Here is a 14045-nt window from a genome sequence, read left to right as displayed (position 1 = left end):
CCTCCAGCTCCTCCATGAAAACATCCAAACAGACAGGGCAACAGTCCCTTCCTCTGCCCTACCCTTTGCCCTTCTCTGGCTCAGCCTGTAACTGCAGCAGTGAACTCCCGTGCTGCTGACACACAGCTCTGCCTTCAGCGTTTCCCACCACGGAAGGCAAGCACTTGAAGCGGTTCCTTCTCCGTTCTTTATGCACACTCACTGTTCCCATTTTCCTGATGAAGTAGCATTAGTTTTAGTTTCAACTAGTGCTAGTACTGGTTTTAGTTAGTGTTAATATTAGTATTAGCATTTGGGACTGGGCCTCATGTTGTAGCCCTGGCTGGATAAGAACTTGTTAGCTATTATAACCAGGTTGACTTTGAACTCAGAACTTTGCCTATTTCTGCCCCGGGAGTGGGATTAAAGGTCTGTGCTACAGAATCTAACATTTTAAAAAATTTATTTATTTATGTGTGTGCGTGTGTTTATGTGTGTGTGTGTGCATGAGAGAGAGAGAGAGAGAGAGAGAGAGAGAGAGAGAGAGAGAGAGAGAGAGAGAGAGAGAGAGAGAGAAGAGTGTGAGAGAGTGTATTCTAGGAGTTGATTCCCTCCTTTTCATATGTGGGTTCTGGCAATTGAATTCACATTGTCAGACCAGGCAGCAGGTACTCTACCCACTGGGCAGTCCTACCAGTCTTCAAAGGAAGGAGTGCTGTGTTTTGCTTAGCTCACTTTTCAGAGGAGGCACCAAATGCAGACATGAGCAAGCAGTGAGCTGCAGTGCGTGTGGACCGTGCCACTAGGCTGCCCTAGAGTGAATAATTGTCTGACTTTTTTATTGTCGAGTTTAAATAAAACAAATCTCTCATTTTCTCACCAACTCAATTCCAGAGTTTCTACTAAGTATCTTTGAATTAAAAAAAAATACACATAGAAAAACATTTTCTTATCTAGAATATTGATTATAATTATTTTGATGTTTTTGGACACCCTTGTTTATTTCAAACTCTTTTCCTATTTGATTGTTGTTTAATTTTCTTTTACATTATATTTATTTGATCAGTGTGTGTGTGTGTGTGTGTGTGTGTGTGTGTGTGTGTATGCTCAGGTTTGAAGAGAACCTGTGGGAATTGGTTTTCTCCCTATACCGAGTGGGTCCAAACTCTTGAGCTCATTGTCAGGCTCAGCAGCAGGTACCTTTATCTAGCTAGCTATCTCACTCGCCTTCCATTTGATGTTCAGACTGCAGTGCTGGAAGATTTCCCCAGGCATCTGATGGTCCTTCCTTGCTATCTGGGGACTGATAAGGAATGGGTGGGGCTTAAGGACCTTAAGGAAGATTCTAAGGTGTCCCAGGAAACCTCTGAGGTCACAGTCTCTCCTGGCTCACTCCATTCCTACTGAAGTCACGGATGTAGCTTGTTTAGGGGATGAAGGCCCATCAGTACCCAGAGTTTCCCCATTGGACAGATAGAATTCTCTCAGCATTTGGTGTATGTTCTAGGTGATCTCGCTGCCCTATGTATGCCAGGATGGCGCCCGCCTAGGGCCATGTGCAGTGGCACAGCCCCTCCCTGCTACCCTCTCCTTCTTGGGAGTCATCATTTGTTTGCTGTCTGGTGAGGATGGGAGCCACTGTGGGACACCGAGGCTACCTGATCCTCAGCTTGTCCAGGAGGTTACCAGCCACTGCCTCTTGTTTTAGCACTGTCCCCATCTCCCCTCTCTCTCACTTTGATAGAAATTGCTGTGGCTGTGAGCACTGTGAGGATTCTGTAGTATCTTAGCAATTTTGACTGAGGATCACGGCTTAATTCTTGTGTCTACTGTCCTATGTCATTTATCCCTTCACATCTTCCTGGCTACCTAGTGTCATGTGATGGTCTCATTCAGTTTTCTCCTTCCTTGTGAATTTATCATTAAAAAAATTTTTTTTCTTCCTATCATTTGAGGTTTTCAAAGGAAGAAAATGTAGAGAGGTGTGTGTGTGTGTGTGTGTGTGTGTGTGTGTGTGTGTGTGTGTGTGTGGATGGTGATGGGGTTCCTATGGCAGTGGGGTGGGGTGGGAGGAGTGTTTAATCTGCCCTCATGACCAAGAAGACCAAGTCCTCACCCTTTCCAGGTTTTCTAAAACTTTCCAAGTTGAAAGAGGATCACTCTGTTACTGAGCTGAACCCTCAGAGGAAGGACAGCAGGTTACCGAGAAGAGACTTGATACCCTATGAGCATATACAGGGGGAGGTAATCCCCCTCAGGAACAGTCATAGGGGAGGGGAATAAGGGGAAAATGGGAGGGAGGGAAGAATGGGAGGATACAAGGGATGGGATAACCATTGAGATGTAACAAGAATACATTAATAAAAAATATTTTTTAAAAAAAAGAGGATCACAAGGGCACAGTATGAGCAGAAGAGACACAGTTACAGCCCTTCCTCCAGTTCTTCCCTGTGGTCCATACAGAGATAGCATGAATTTTATCATCACGTTCCTGAGCCCCTCCTAGGACAGCTGCTTTTGCCAGCAGACTCACTTCCTCACTGTGGTGCTGCTGGGCACAGGTGGGAAGATCAAGGTGCCCCACAGTGGCAGAAATGCCATTTACCTGAAGCCCAGGGCCAGACCGACTGCCTGAGAGGAAGGCCCTACAATACACAGCACTTATTTCAAAGGACACCGAGAGCAGACCTGTTTCCCAACTCACAAGTAGGGCAATGTTACGCCCTTGCTGATTGGACGCTTCCAGGGGCCTAGCTTCTTCCATTTGATTGTTTGGAATGTGCTGGAATGTGGAAGGACTTCCTGGGTGTCGCACAGGCCCCTCTTGTTACACACCCGGCTGGGAGCTGATATGGAATGGGGGGGTGGTTAAGGACTCTGAGGTGATTCTAAGGTGTCCCAGGCAATGCCTGATGTCACAATCTCTCCTCCACGCTCAGTCACATCATTTGAAGTAAGCCCAAACACCTTTGCACAGAGAAGCCAAGACTAGCTATCGGCCCTGCATTCTGCCAATAACATAAGGTGATGCATGGGCACTGGCCAGGGTCCATCTCTACTCAGGCAACATAGGGGTCTGCTTGTCTGCTGGGAATGTAAAGACCATACCAAAGTGCTTCAGCTTTTTGTTGTCCCCAGCGCACTATAGCTTCTAAGAAACACCAGGACAAGTTCTTTTCTACCACTTCCCACTGCACCTGCCACCCAGCACCACCCCTGCCGCCTACTGGCCGTGTTACCTGTGGATTATGTGGTACCTCTGCAGGTACTCCAGAGCCAGGGCCAGCTCACAGATGTACAGCTTCACAGTGCCCTCCGTGAAGTGCACATTCTGCTGTAGGTGGTAGCGCAGGTCCCCGCCCAGCAGCAGGTCCACCACCATGAACATGTCTTCCTCATCCTGGAAGGAGTACCTAGGAACACAGAGGGACACAGGTTAGGGGTAGAGACATCTCTAGTGTCTTCAGGTCCAACACTCCCATTTTTACAGCAAGGTGGACTTGGGGCCCGGAGAGATGCTTATGTTGTCCAAGACACCACGCTGTAGGAGGTGAGCTGGCAGAAATCTTTCCAATCCCATATTGCATCCTCACTGTGGAGTCACTCCATTTCTTGCATTAAGGTAAGTTTGGGTCCCAACATTAGTCCCCAGGCTGGTAGGCAGGCAGTCTTTTAACTGGCCGGATGCTCTTATGTCATCATAGTTGGGTCTTGCTTATGTTTTAGCCCCATGTTGTTACAGCATGTGTCTGGGAGATTCCCCAAAGACCCATATGTTGGAGGCTTGGTGACCATCCTATAGCAGAGTCAGAAGGTGATGGGAACTTTAGAGAGTGGAGCCTTAATAATGAAAACCTTCCTCACAGAAGGACGCTACATTATTAAAACAGCCTAGCCACCACAGACTGAAACTCTGAACCAAAACAAGAGCAAGCCTGCCTTCCCTTAAAGTTGATCAGCTCAGTTATTGTGCCATGGCAGTGGGAAGCTGATTCACACAGGCTGTCGGGATTTCTAGTCCCTAACTCTGAAGATGCGTCCCCCTCCACCCCCCAGCAATGCCCGTGCCCTATGCACATGCTGCTGCTTTCAGCAAGGAGTTCATTCCCAGAATCCTTGAGTGCAGTGATGCTCTACAGTGATGCTTTATGATGCTCAAGTCCAGGCATTTAAGGCAACTGGCAGCTTTTACTCCAGGCCGTTGGGATCTGGCTATGTCCTACTTAACCCAATATTCACTAGCCAGCGGTTGCTACCAAGCTCCCCCTGATGGCTAACACCAAAGCCAGTCATGTGTGAGCCACTTTGGGCATGAGAATGCTCCAGCCAACCACACAGAAAAGAACTGCTCAGAGAGGCCCAGCTGGACATAGAACATGAGTGGGAAAGAGCTTGGTGTTTTTAAGGCTTTAGGTCTTAGTTTAGTATTTTGTTATGTCTTTGATACGAGAGAAAACTTACTGAACTCACTTTTAAGCGCGAGAAGAGCCAGCATGTACGGTGTGAGAATGCTTACGTACCCTCAGAGGTGGCCTCACAGCGTCAAGCATGACAGACCACCCTATACCAATACAGAGCTAGCTGGCGGCTGTCATTTTTCCCTCTTCGTATGAAGCCACTGATGCGATCACAGAGGCTGTATCTACATCCTCATGTTCCTATTAATTATTTCCCAAAGGCCTGGATTGTGAATGTACTCTGAGATGACTGAGAACTAAACCGCCAGCATGAGAGTTTGGGGGATATCTTCACACCAAGGAGAATGGAATAGCCACCTGGGGTGTGTGTGTGTGTGTGTGTGTGTGTGTGTGTGTGTGTGTGTGTGCGCTCCTGTGTGTGTGTGTGCTCCTGTGTGTCTGCTACTGTGTGGAAGGTCTTGGGAGCCTAAAGAGGGTCCGTGTAACATGTCTTCCATGGGAACTCAGTTTGCATTCTAGTAGATGATTGACCGTGGAACATCACGCTAATAGGCACTGCCCTGTGCCCTGTGCTCTCCAGCCACTGCTGGGCTGTCGAAGGGGATCTCATTAAACATTCTTCCAGAATCCACCGGAGAAGTGATATTAGGTTTCAGGGGGAAGCTCCTTCTAAAGGAGACAGCTGAAATGCCAAGAGAACATCATTTAAGCAACAATTCAAGTCTGGGCTGTTTCTCGCAATAGATCTGTACTTCGCTCCAGGCCATAGACCTCCGCTTTCCCAAGGAGAGACAGAGTTATTGCTGAGAACAGAGAGCGGCCTTCCAGCAATCTCTGCCTTTGTGCTCTTCTGTGGCTCTGTGTCATTGTCCTTCTTGATCCTCCTGGCACTAGAATGATAATTATGCCCTCATCACAATGCTGCATATTGTCATGGAAATGATGGAGACGCCAGATGAGGGAGCTGTGCTCTTGCCCAGTGACACTGACATTCTGAGAGGTCTGGGTAATTAGGTTCTCCTCAGAGTACAGAGATAGCTGGAAGGCGTGAAAGCATTGTTAATCCTGGCCTAGCTGCTAAGTAGACCAGTGTGAAGAATGCAATGTCTGTGTGTGTGTGTATGTGTGTGTGTGTGCATGTGTGCACACATGTGAACAGGTGCATGTACCCATGTATGTACATACATACGAAAACTAGAGATCAACCGTGGATGTTGCTCCTCAGGTGCTATATACCTTGTTGGTGAGACATGATCTAGAAACTCACGGATTGGGCTGGATTGGCTGTCCAAGTCCTGGGGGATTCCCACACATCATGCTCCAGAGTGGAGGTTACAAGAGTGTGGTACCACACCTGGCTTTTGCACATTGTTTCTGGGGTCGAACTCTTACACAATGAGAGCTTTTACCAACTGAGCCATCACCGCAGTCCCTATTTTATTATTGTTATTTATTTATTTATTTATTTATTTATTTATTATTTTGGTTTTTGAGACAGGGTTTCTCTGTGTAGCCTTGGCTGTCCTAGACTCACTTTGTAGACCAGGCTGGCCTCGAACTCACAGCACTCCACCTGCCTCTGCCTCCTGTGTGCTGGGATTAAAGGCGTGCACCACCACGCCTGGCTATTATTATTTTTAAATGTATCTGTTTCCCACTTAGCTCCTAAAAAGAGTAAATGACTTATGGAATTCATAACACAACAACATTAAAAATAACTCAAAGGTCACGACAGAGAACAAACAAGAAACTTAAGGAAATAGTGGTTGGAGAGATGGCTCAGCAGTTACAAGAACTTCCAGAGGACCTGGCCTCAATTCCCAGTGCCAGATGACCATTAACGATTGTCTGTAATTCCAATTCCAGAGCATCTTGTGCCCTCTGCTGGCTTCTGTGGGCACTGCACGCACATGGTACACAACTACTATATATGCAGGCAAAAGACTCATAAAATAATTTTGAGACTCGCTGCTGGACTCCGGATGGAGTGCTGAGAGTAGTATGGAAGAATTGGGGAATGGAAAGACACAGAAGTTACTGGAGCCCCACATGAAGACCATTGTGGCTGGCAGAACTGGACCCAGGGGGCCTGTATAAACTGTTGCACCAACCAAGGACGATGCATACAGAAAACCTAGGCCCCCTGTTCATATCAAGCCAATGGATAGCTCATTCTCCATGGTTGTGGGGAAAGTGGGGACTGCCTCTCACAGGAACTCTAGTGCCCCTGATTTGATCACTTCCCCTTGGTGGGGAGGCCTGTGAGCACACAGAGGAAGGAGAAGCAGGCTATCCAGATGAGACCTGATAAGCTGTTGTCATATGGTGGGGGAGGAGGTCCCCTTCTGTCAGAGGTCTAGGGGAGGAGAAGAGGGAGGAAGAGGAAGGGAGGGAGGGAATAGGAAGATACAAGTGAGGGGATAATCTGAATAAATTATAATAAATTAAATTTGTTTAAAAGTTCAAGAAAATAAAAGTAGAAAAACCACCCCTAATCTATGCCCAAAGATTCTTTTGACCTAAAATAGACATAAAATGCATGAAGCCTCCCCAGAAAGAGAAACATGGATTATGTCCAAACTCACAGTTGATGGGGAAATAGGCGAACTGTTTAGGAAAAGCATGAAGTTTTTTTTGTTGTTGTTGTTTGTTTGTTTTTTTTTTTTTTTTTACTAAAACACAATGTATTTAACTCACAGGCTACATACAGTGTGATGTCTGACAATGTACAATGATTGAATCAGGGTATTTACATGTCTGTCACCTCAAACACCTGCCATTTCTGTGTTAGAAGCAGAAATAGTTTCTTTTGGCTACCTTGAAGCAGACAGTGAATGGCATGTGTTTTGCTGCTGCTGCTGCTGCTGCTGCTGCTGCTGTTTTGTTTTGTTTTAGCACAGAAACCAAATGAAAATGGCTCCCACTGAGTTTTTAGTGTGATAAACAGTGTGTCTATGTGAACTAAGGGAGAGGATGGCGGGGGGGGGGGGGGGAAGGTCTGTATCAGATGGGGAGCAAGCTGATCCTGTCACTGCCTACAGGACCCCCCACCTTGCTCCTTTCCTCTTATCACAAAAGCCATAGATTTGCACCAGTGTGAGTTACCATCCTATGGTGTCCCCACAGCCTTCCCACAGCCCAGGAGGCAAAGGTGACCTGTCAGTGAGCACAACTGGGGAAAGCAGAAGCCATCTGTTCTGGGACCTGTCTATAGATGCCTACCCTCTTGTCTACTGTTTTCCAGGCTAGTACCTGGCTCTTGGAATGGGATGGGGTGGGGTTGTGCAACCACCATTTCCTAAGCTGTTGGTAAGTTCCTGTCAGAGCTGAGTAAAGCCCTCTAGGGCGAAAGTCTAAAGCTGGGCTCTCTATGATGCTTCTAAAGTTGGTCTGTCTATGGTGGTAGCACATGGGTACTCCCCTGCATCTGCCAGACTCAGTTTGTATCTGCATTCTTCCACACTCACCCCCGTTAGCCGTGGAAATACCCACTATCACCATTACACTTCCAGTAGACAAACTCCAAGGTCAAGGGAGGCTGAAAAGTGGCCTAGGTCACTAGGTCATATTTCCTAGGACATGTGCCAAACTCACCACTACCAACCTGGTGTTGCTTGTGGACAAGGCCAGCCAGCTTAAGAGGCACGACACCAACAAGGAAGACCCAGAGAAGAGTTTCCAGGGCAAAGATAGGAGATAAGACATAAGTCTAGCTGTCCTCTATACTCTGTGAGTGATCAAACCTACATCTCCCCTTGCCCAGGGCTGACAGGTCACAGAAGGAGTGTTGTTAGTAATGGGTACAGTGTGGAAGGGACAAGGACAGAAGGCCACCGCGAGGAACCTAGAGGCCATAGACTTCCATCAGCTTGAAGCATCGCCCTCCAACCCATCTGCAACACATCTTTCCATAGTTTTTTTTCCTCCTAAGGAAGACATTATTGAGTACCTGGAAGTGGCTCTGAGGATGTCAGTCAGGAAAGCCCAGGTTCCAGGACAATCTCGGGTCTCCAAGGCTCACCCTGCCCCAAATCCTTATTTTGTATTACTGCCAGGGGTAAAGAGCTGGGCATTGCCTTGGATCAGCCCATATCTAATACCACTTCTAAGGGTGCAGGTGGAGAGGGGGCCTCTTCCACTACCCTCGGCTCCAGCAGTTCTTGGCTATCGAAAGTCCTGCAAAGAAGGACCTAAAAATAGCCTTGTCTGTGACAGAAATCCAATAATGGGATGTCAGGCTCCCTGTCAGCTCCCATTGTACAAGCAGAAGGGGCTTATCAAGCCTGCATTGTGCTTGATACACAGACATCTTTAATAACATTTTTAATAACCTTCACAATAACAAACATTCTTACTATTTAAATTTGACTCAAGCCACATTGTCCTCTAACCACTCAGACATGATGGCTGTCATTATTCTTTGCAGGAAGCTGGCTCCCACCTCCTATCTCAGGAAGCGAGATGGAGCTGGTCAGCCATGTTCTGCCTTCTGCCTGCCAGGGAGACAGCATAGGCGTGGGGGAATGTCACAACCACCCAACTCTTCAGGCTTGAGCACCTAAAATCAGGCAAAGAGACCAAGGTGACTGCAGGTGCACAGTTCCCGCTGCTAACTTTGAGGACCTTTGCCTACTGCAAGTGCCACCTGTCTACAAATGCAGATGTTCTGGTGTCATGGTGACTTACGATTTTAAGGAGAGCCTTCATACAGCCGGCATTAAGATAAATAAAGGGAGAAAAACGAGAGAGGAAAAAATGTGCACTAAAAGGGAAGTGAGGCCAGGCATGGTCGGCACACCTTAATCCCAGCAACTCCATTTAGGAGGCAGAAGTTCGTTGGACCTCTATGAGTTCTAGTCTAACCTGGTCTATGAACTGATTTCTGGGCTAGCCAGGGTTACATAATGAGTCTAAAGGAAAAACGAAAACAAAAAATATGTGTGCACCGGATCTGGATAGCTGTGTTCCTCCTGGACAAAATTCCAAAAGGAACCTGTACCTTGCTTGCTCTAGAGAGGAACATCTCTGAGTATAGAGGTGGGAAGGGGCAAGACAGTAAGGGTCAGGGCTTCTTCAAGTTCCTAGCACAGCGGACCCTGGTCAACCTTCCCGCTCCTCTTTGGGGATGTTCTGAGGGACGGACAGGCTGAAAAACTCGTCCCCAGTCCCTTTTCTTTCTTTCAGGGCTCCTCTCCTCTGAGCTCCTTTTGCTGACAGCATTTTTTTTTAAGATCTTTGCCTCTCCCGCAAAGCCACCCTGACCACACAACTGTGACCTTCTGGTCTAGAGCTGTCTATCCGTTGGCTCACTCAGGATGTCAGTGCCTCTGTTTAACACCTGAGACCTGTTCTAGAAATCACTCTATTAAAATGCCGTCTGAAGAGGAGCTGAGTGGCATAGGCTTTGAATCCAAGCTGAGAGGCCGAGGGAGGCAGATTGCAAACTGGAAGTTGGCTGGGGCTACACAGTGAGTCAGCCAAGGCCAGACTGACCCTGCCTCAAAGGCAACAACTAAAACAGGGTTCTAGGGGGTATAGCTCAGTGGTAGAGTGCTCCTCTAACATGAGGGAGGACCTGGGTTCAAATCCTAGGGCTGGACAATGAAAGAAAATAATCAAGAATGGATTTCCCATCTTTTTTTAAAAATGTTTTAATGTTTTTTTTAATGGAAAAAAAATCAGTCTATTCCTCATCTATCCAAGAGTCTTGAGTTTTAAAAGCACAATGTAATTATATTGTAATCTCAAAAAATATTTTTAAAAAATAGTACAGTGGAAACACAAAAGGCCAGAGGGCTACATTTCAAATGGAAGGTGCTTGAACCATTCCACTCTCAGGAATGAAAACCCTGGAGTTGATGATGTTTTCGGCTTTTTCAGCAACATGGCAGCCCTTCCATCATCACCACCTAAGACCCCACAACACTTCCTTGGCAATATGTATTTAATGTGACTTTTCAAGCTGACGACTTTGCCTGGTTCTGACATGCCACTACTTTGATTTAGAATGTAATTTGAGACTCACTTGACATCTTCCTGTTAAAAATAATGCGTTCTGTTCAATAGAATCCCCAATGTAAACATGAGCGGGAAATGTACTGTTAGCTACAAATGGGGTTGAGCAGTTTGAGATTGCCCGTGCTCCTCTGATTTTGAGGTAGAGGTGGCAATTTCACATGGCTTAGCCTAACAGAGCAATTGGCCATTCAGACACCCCAGGAACTTCCCGGAACAAGCCGAGATTCCCCGCTGGAGGCTTAGGAAGCGGCACAGATCAGCCTGCAGCCTCCCTAATCTCGTCTATCCTGCTCCTGGCGTGATGGCTTATTCCATTTATTTTTCTTTTTCCTTTCTGTCCCAGTCTTGGGATTGTTATCCTTGCTTGATTTTTGCCTGGAATTCTCTTTCTGCCCTGCCCCCACATCTTTCCTGCCCATCCCTATATCTTAGCTCATAGAACTACTCCAAACAAACAAAACAAAACAAAACAAAAAAACCCAAACAAAAAACAAAAAAACACCACCAACAACAAAAAATAATTTCCTTGCTAAAACCTATTCTGATTTCCTGTTCCTCCTTGCACAAACTTTAGAGGTGAGGTTATATATTTCTATCAACTTACTTAATTTGTTTAATTTATTTAATGTGAGGCCATAAAATGCCTCACATTATATTCTTATGATCCTGTTACTTCAGGTAGCAACACTTCTTGGCTCATTTCAGGTCTGACAATTTGAGCATTGCTCACTAATTTCTCACAGGCTCTAGCTTATGGCTTATAGTTTTTATGAATCCTTCAAGGAAGCAACTTTTACTTCTATTCATTTTCTTTACTAATTGTGCATTTTCTGCTTCATTAATTTCTGTTCTAACCTTAATGCGGGAGCATTTCATAGCTCCCTTCGTTATTTCTTTCTCCTCTAACTACTAAGACACATATTCACACACAGTGTGAATTCAAATATTTCCTATAGTCATGTTTGTCACTAGAGAATAATCATATGAATTAAATAATTTCAAATTACTTTTGTTCTATGGTCAAATGTACCTATCCTTGAGAGTGTTTCATATGTGTCTTGTTTTCTGGCCTGAAGTGTAACTGCATCTTCTCTTCCCTTATTTATGCATGAACAGAGGGGAACTTCCTCAACAATATGACTACATCTAAAGAAAACCCATAGCTCTTCTAATGCTTTCAATATTATTCAGTAACCTACTAGAACTTAGCCACTGCAGTGGACCAAGAAAAAAAAAGGCATGCAGAGCAGAAATAGATATAGTGGTTGCTGTCTTCTGACAGGATGATCATCAATGTGCATAAGCATGTGGCAAATATTATATGTATAGCTTCTATACATTCACCTATCTCAGAGGTATGTATTTATTTATTTGGATTCTAATATATACAGTCATGCCATCTGAAAATAGAGATCACACATGCACACATGTGCGCTCATGTGACTATCCCTATTCCATAGATGGTGACAACCAAAGGCTGCAGGACACAAGATCACTATTTAAAAACCAATCGTGTTTCTAACGCCAAAATGTGGAGGCCAAAATTTTCAAAAGAAAACATTACTACTTAAAGTCACACCAGAGTGACAGTAATACTGGGCAGAAATGTAACATAAACGTCTGTGCAGCCTTTGCAGAAAATAAGCAAAGAGTAAGAGAAGACTGGGAACTCTTACGCACACAGAGCCTGTGCGGTGTGCCATGTTCATGGATTGAAATATTCAACCTTCAGAGTGAGTGACATAACTGCTGTCAAGATCCAGAATGTTTTGTGGTGGGCTTATCACAAAACCATGTGAGGACAGGAGGACTCCAAGGATGTCAGACAAAGTGCTACAGGCAGAGATGGTGGATCCCAGAAAAGGTGACATGGCATTCAAGCCCTGGAAGTTCATAAAGATTTGCAAGTTTCTTGATTAAAGATCAGTTGAAAACATGTCTTGCTCACTTTTCATTCCATCTTGGTCTTTGGGATTGAACTGAGAGGCATGTAGACCAGGTTGCCAAACATCTGGCTTTATTCCAGACCCGTAGAGCCAGAAGCCCTGGGCTGAGGCCCTGCAACGGTGTTTCCCAAGCCCTTCAATGCTATCCAAGCCCCACCTGACACAGCTTAAGGGGCACCATGGCTTGTTTAAGCTCACAACTTTATATGGTTCAGTCTGTAGCCACTTGGTCCCATGAGCTTGAGCAGAGCGTCATAGTGATGGAAATAAGTGGCAGAGGACAGACTTATGATTTGGTTGCGGTTTCTCTGCCCTTTGTTGAGGTGGAAAAAATATATATATCACATGTGTAAAATTGGGAGGAAGCAGGGGAACATGGAGAGGGAAGAGAGAGCGGCGTAAATATAACACATATAGATGATATTTTAAAAGCAAATTTAAAATGTAGCACCATTGACTAATTTCAACAGACATCAAAAGGAGACTTAAGAAATTCAAAACTTAAAGCAGAACCAACTAATGAATGAAAACACACATCCTTGCTACATAGGGCTCATGTTAGGAACCACTTAACCAGTAAAGATCCGTGTCAAACACTGTGTTTGCAGAAGATGATAAACCAACAGGATCGTCCTATCACGGGAAAGGAGATGTGCTTGACAAAGTCAATACCCTTCCTTGGTAAGATTATTCAACAAGCTACAATAGGTTGAGGCCTCCTTACCCCAGTAAAGGGCACCTGCAGAGAAACCGCAGACTCAGCGAGGAGAGACTGAATCCCTCCACTTAGCATCCAGGATGGGAGGCATCCTTCCTGGCTCCTTTTGATGACGTTCTGAAGCTCTAGTGAAGGCAGCTGGGAAAGGCGTGAAACCTGACCCCACCCAGAGTAGAGAGGAAAGAGACAGCTCTCTGCTCACACAGATCCTGATACTTTATGCAGGAGACTAAAAGGTCTCTTAAAGGGGCCTCCTCTCACTGCCAGCCGATGAGTTCAGCAGGGAGGGGCAGATTCAGCAGACAAAAGACCAAGTGTGGTGCTAGAAGCAGACTAGAGTGGGTGGCCTGAAAATACATTCAGTAAACAACTCAATTTAAATCGCATGGAATGTTAAAATTTAGGAATTATAAGAATATTTACTTTGAAAACTGCAAAATACCATAGATAGAAATTAGGGCAAAAGTGAAGAGGGCCATTCACAGATCGAAGAGCCCACATTAGGAGGCAGTGCCATTCAGACTGCCCTACACAGCCAGGACAAGCATGTCCGGACTTTCTAGGTGATGTTTAAATTCACGGGAAAACACAAAGATAGATAAATGCCAGAATCTGTGGGAAATATTCAAACCACAGAGTTTGTAAGGAACTTCCCCCATTTTGTTGGTCATCTTTTTCACTTTTCGATAATATGTTTTGACCCAGAAATGTCACCGATTCTGGCAAAATGTAAAAGGAAGAGAGTTGTATTTAGGCTTACTGTGTGTAATGGTTTCAGTCCTGCATGGCGGCTAAGCCCTGGTAGAGCCCCTGGGGACAAGACATTTTACACTGGGGACCAAGACATTTCAGCCATAGACCAGAACTGTGCAGAATGGACCCCAACATGATTTCAGCTCTCGTTTCTTTGATTCATTCTAGGTGTCTGGCCTCTACACGAGCTCTAAGTTGTGCGCCAGATTTAGA

The 14045-nt window shown here is 45.5% G+C and overlaps 1 protein-coding gene and 1 long non-coding RNA gene across 6 annotated transcripts in view; one reads left to right on the top strand and one right to left on the bottom strand.

Moving 5' to 3' along the window:
- Positions 1 to 14045, bottom strand: part of STK32B (serine/threonine kinase 32B) — a 239854-nt gene that overhangs the window by 81631 nt on the left and 144178 nt on the right. For all 5 annotated transcript variants that reach the window (XM_084799207.1, XM_084799203.1, XM_084799204.1 and 2 more), the window contains one exon: positions 3219 to 3392. In XM_084799207.1, the coding sequence (XP_084655333.1) occupies positions 3219 to 3392 (174 nt within the window). The remainder of the gene's footprint in view (positions 1 to 3218; positions 3393 to 14045) is intronic.
- Positions 2937 to 12295, top strand: LOC311607481. The gene is made up of 3 exons (XR_014782608.1): positions 2937 to 3003; positions 3470 to 3601; positions 11876 to 12295. It is a non-coding gene; the product is annotated as an uncharacterized lncRNA (long non-coding RNA).

The sequence above is a fragment of the Acomys minous genome (assembly GCF_964271855.1).
Source record: "Acomys minous genome assembly, chromosome: 10".
Lineage (NCBI taxonomy): Eukaryota > Metazoa > Chordata > Mammalia > Rodentia > Muridae > Acomys > Acomys minous.
This window is presented reverse-complemented; position numbering and strand designations above follow the sequence as displayed.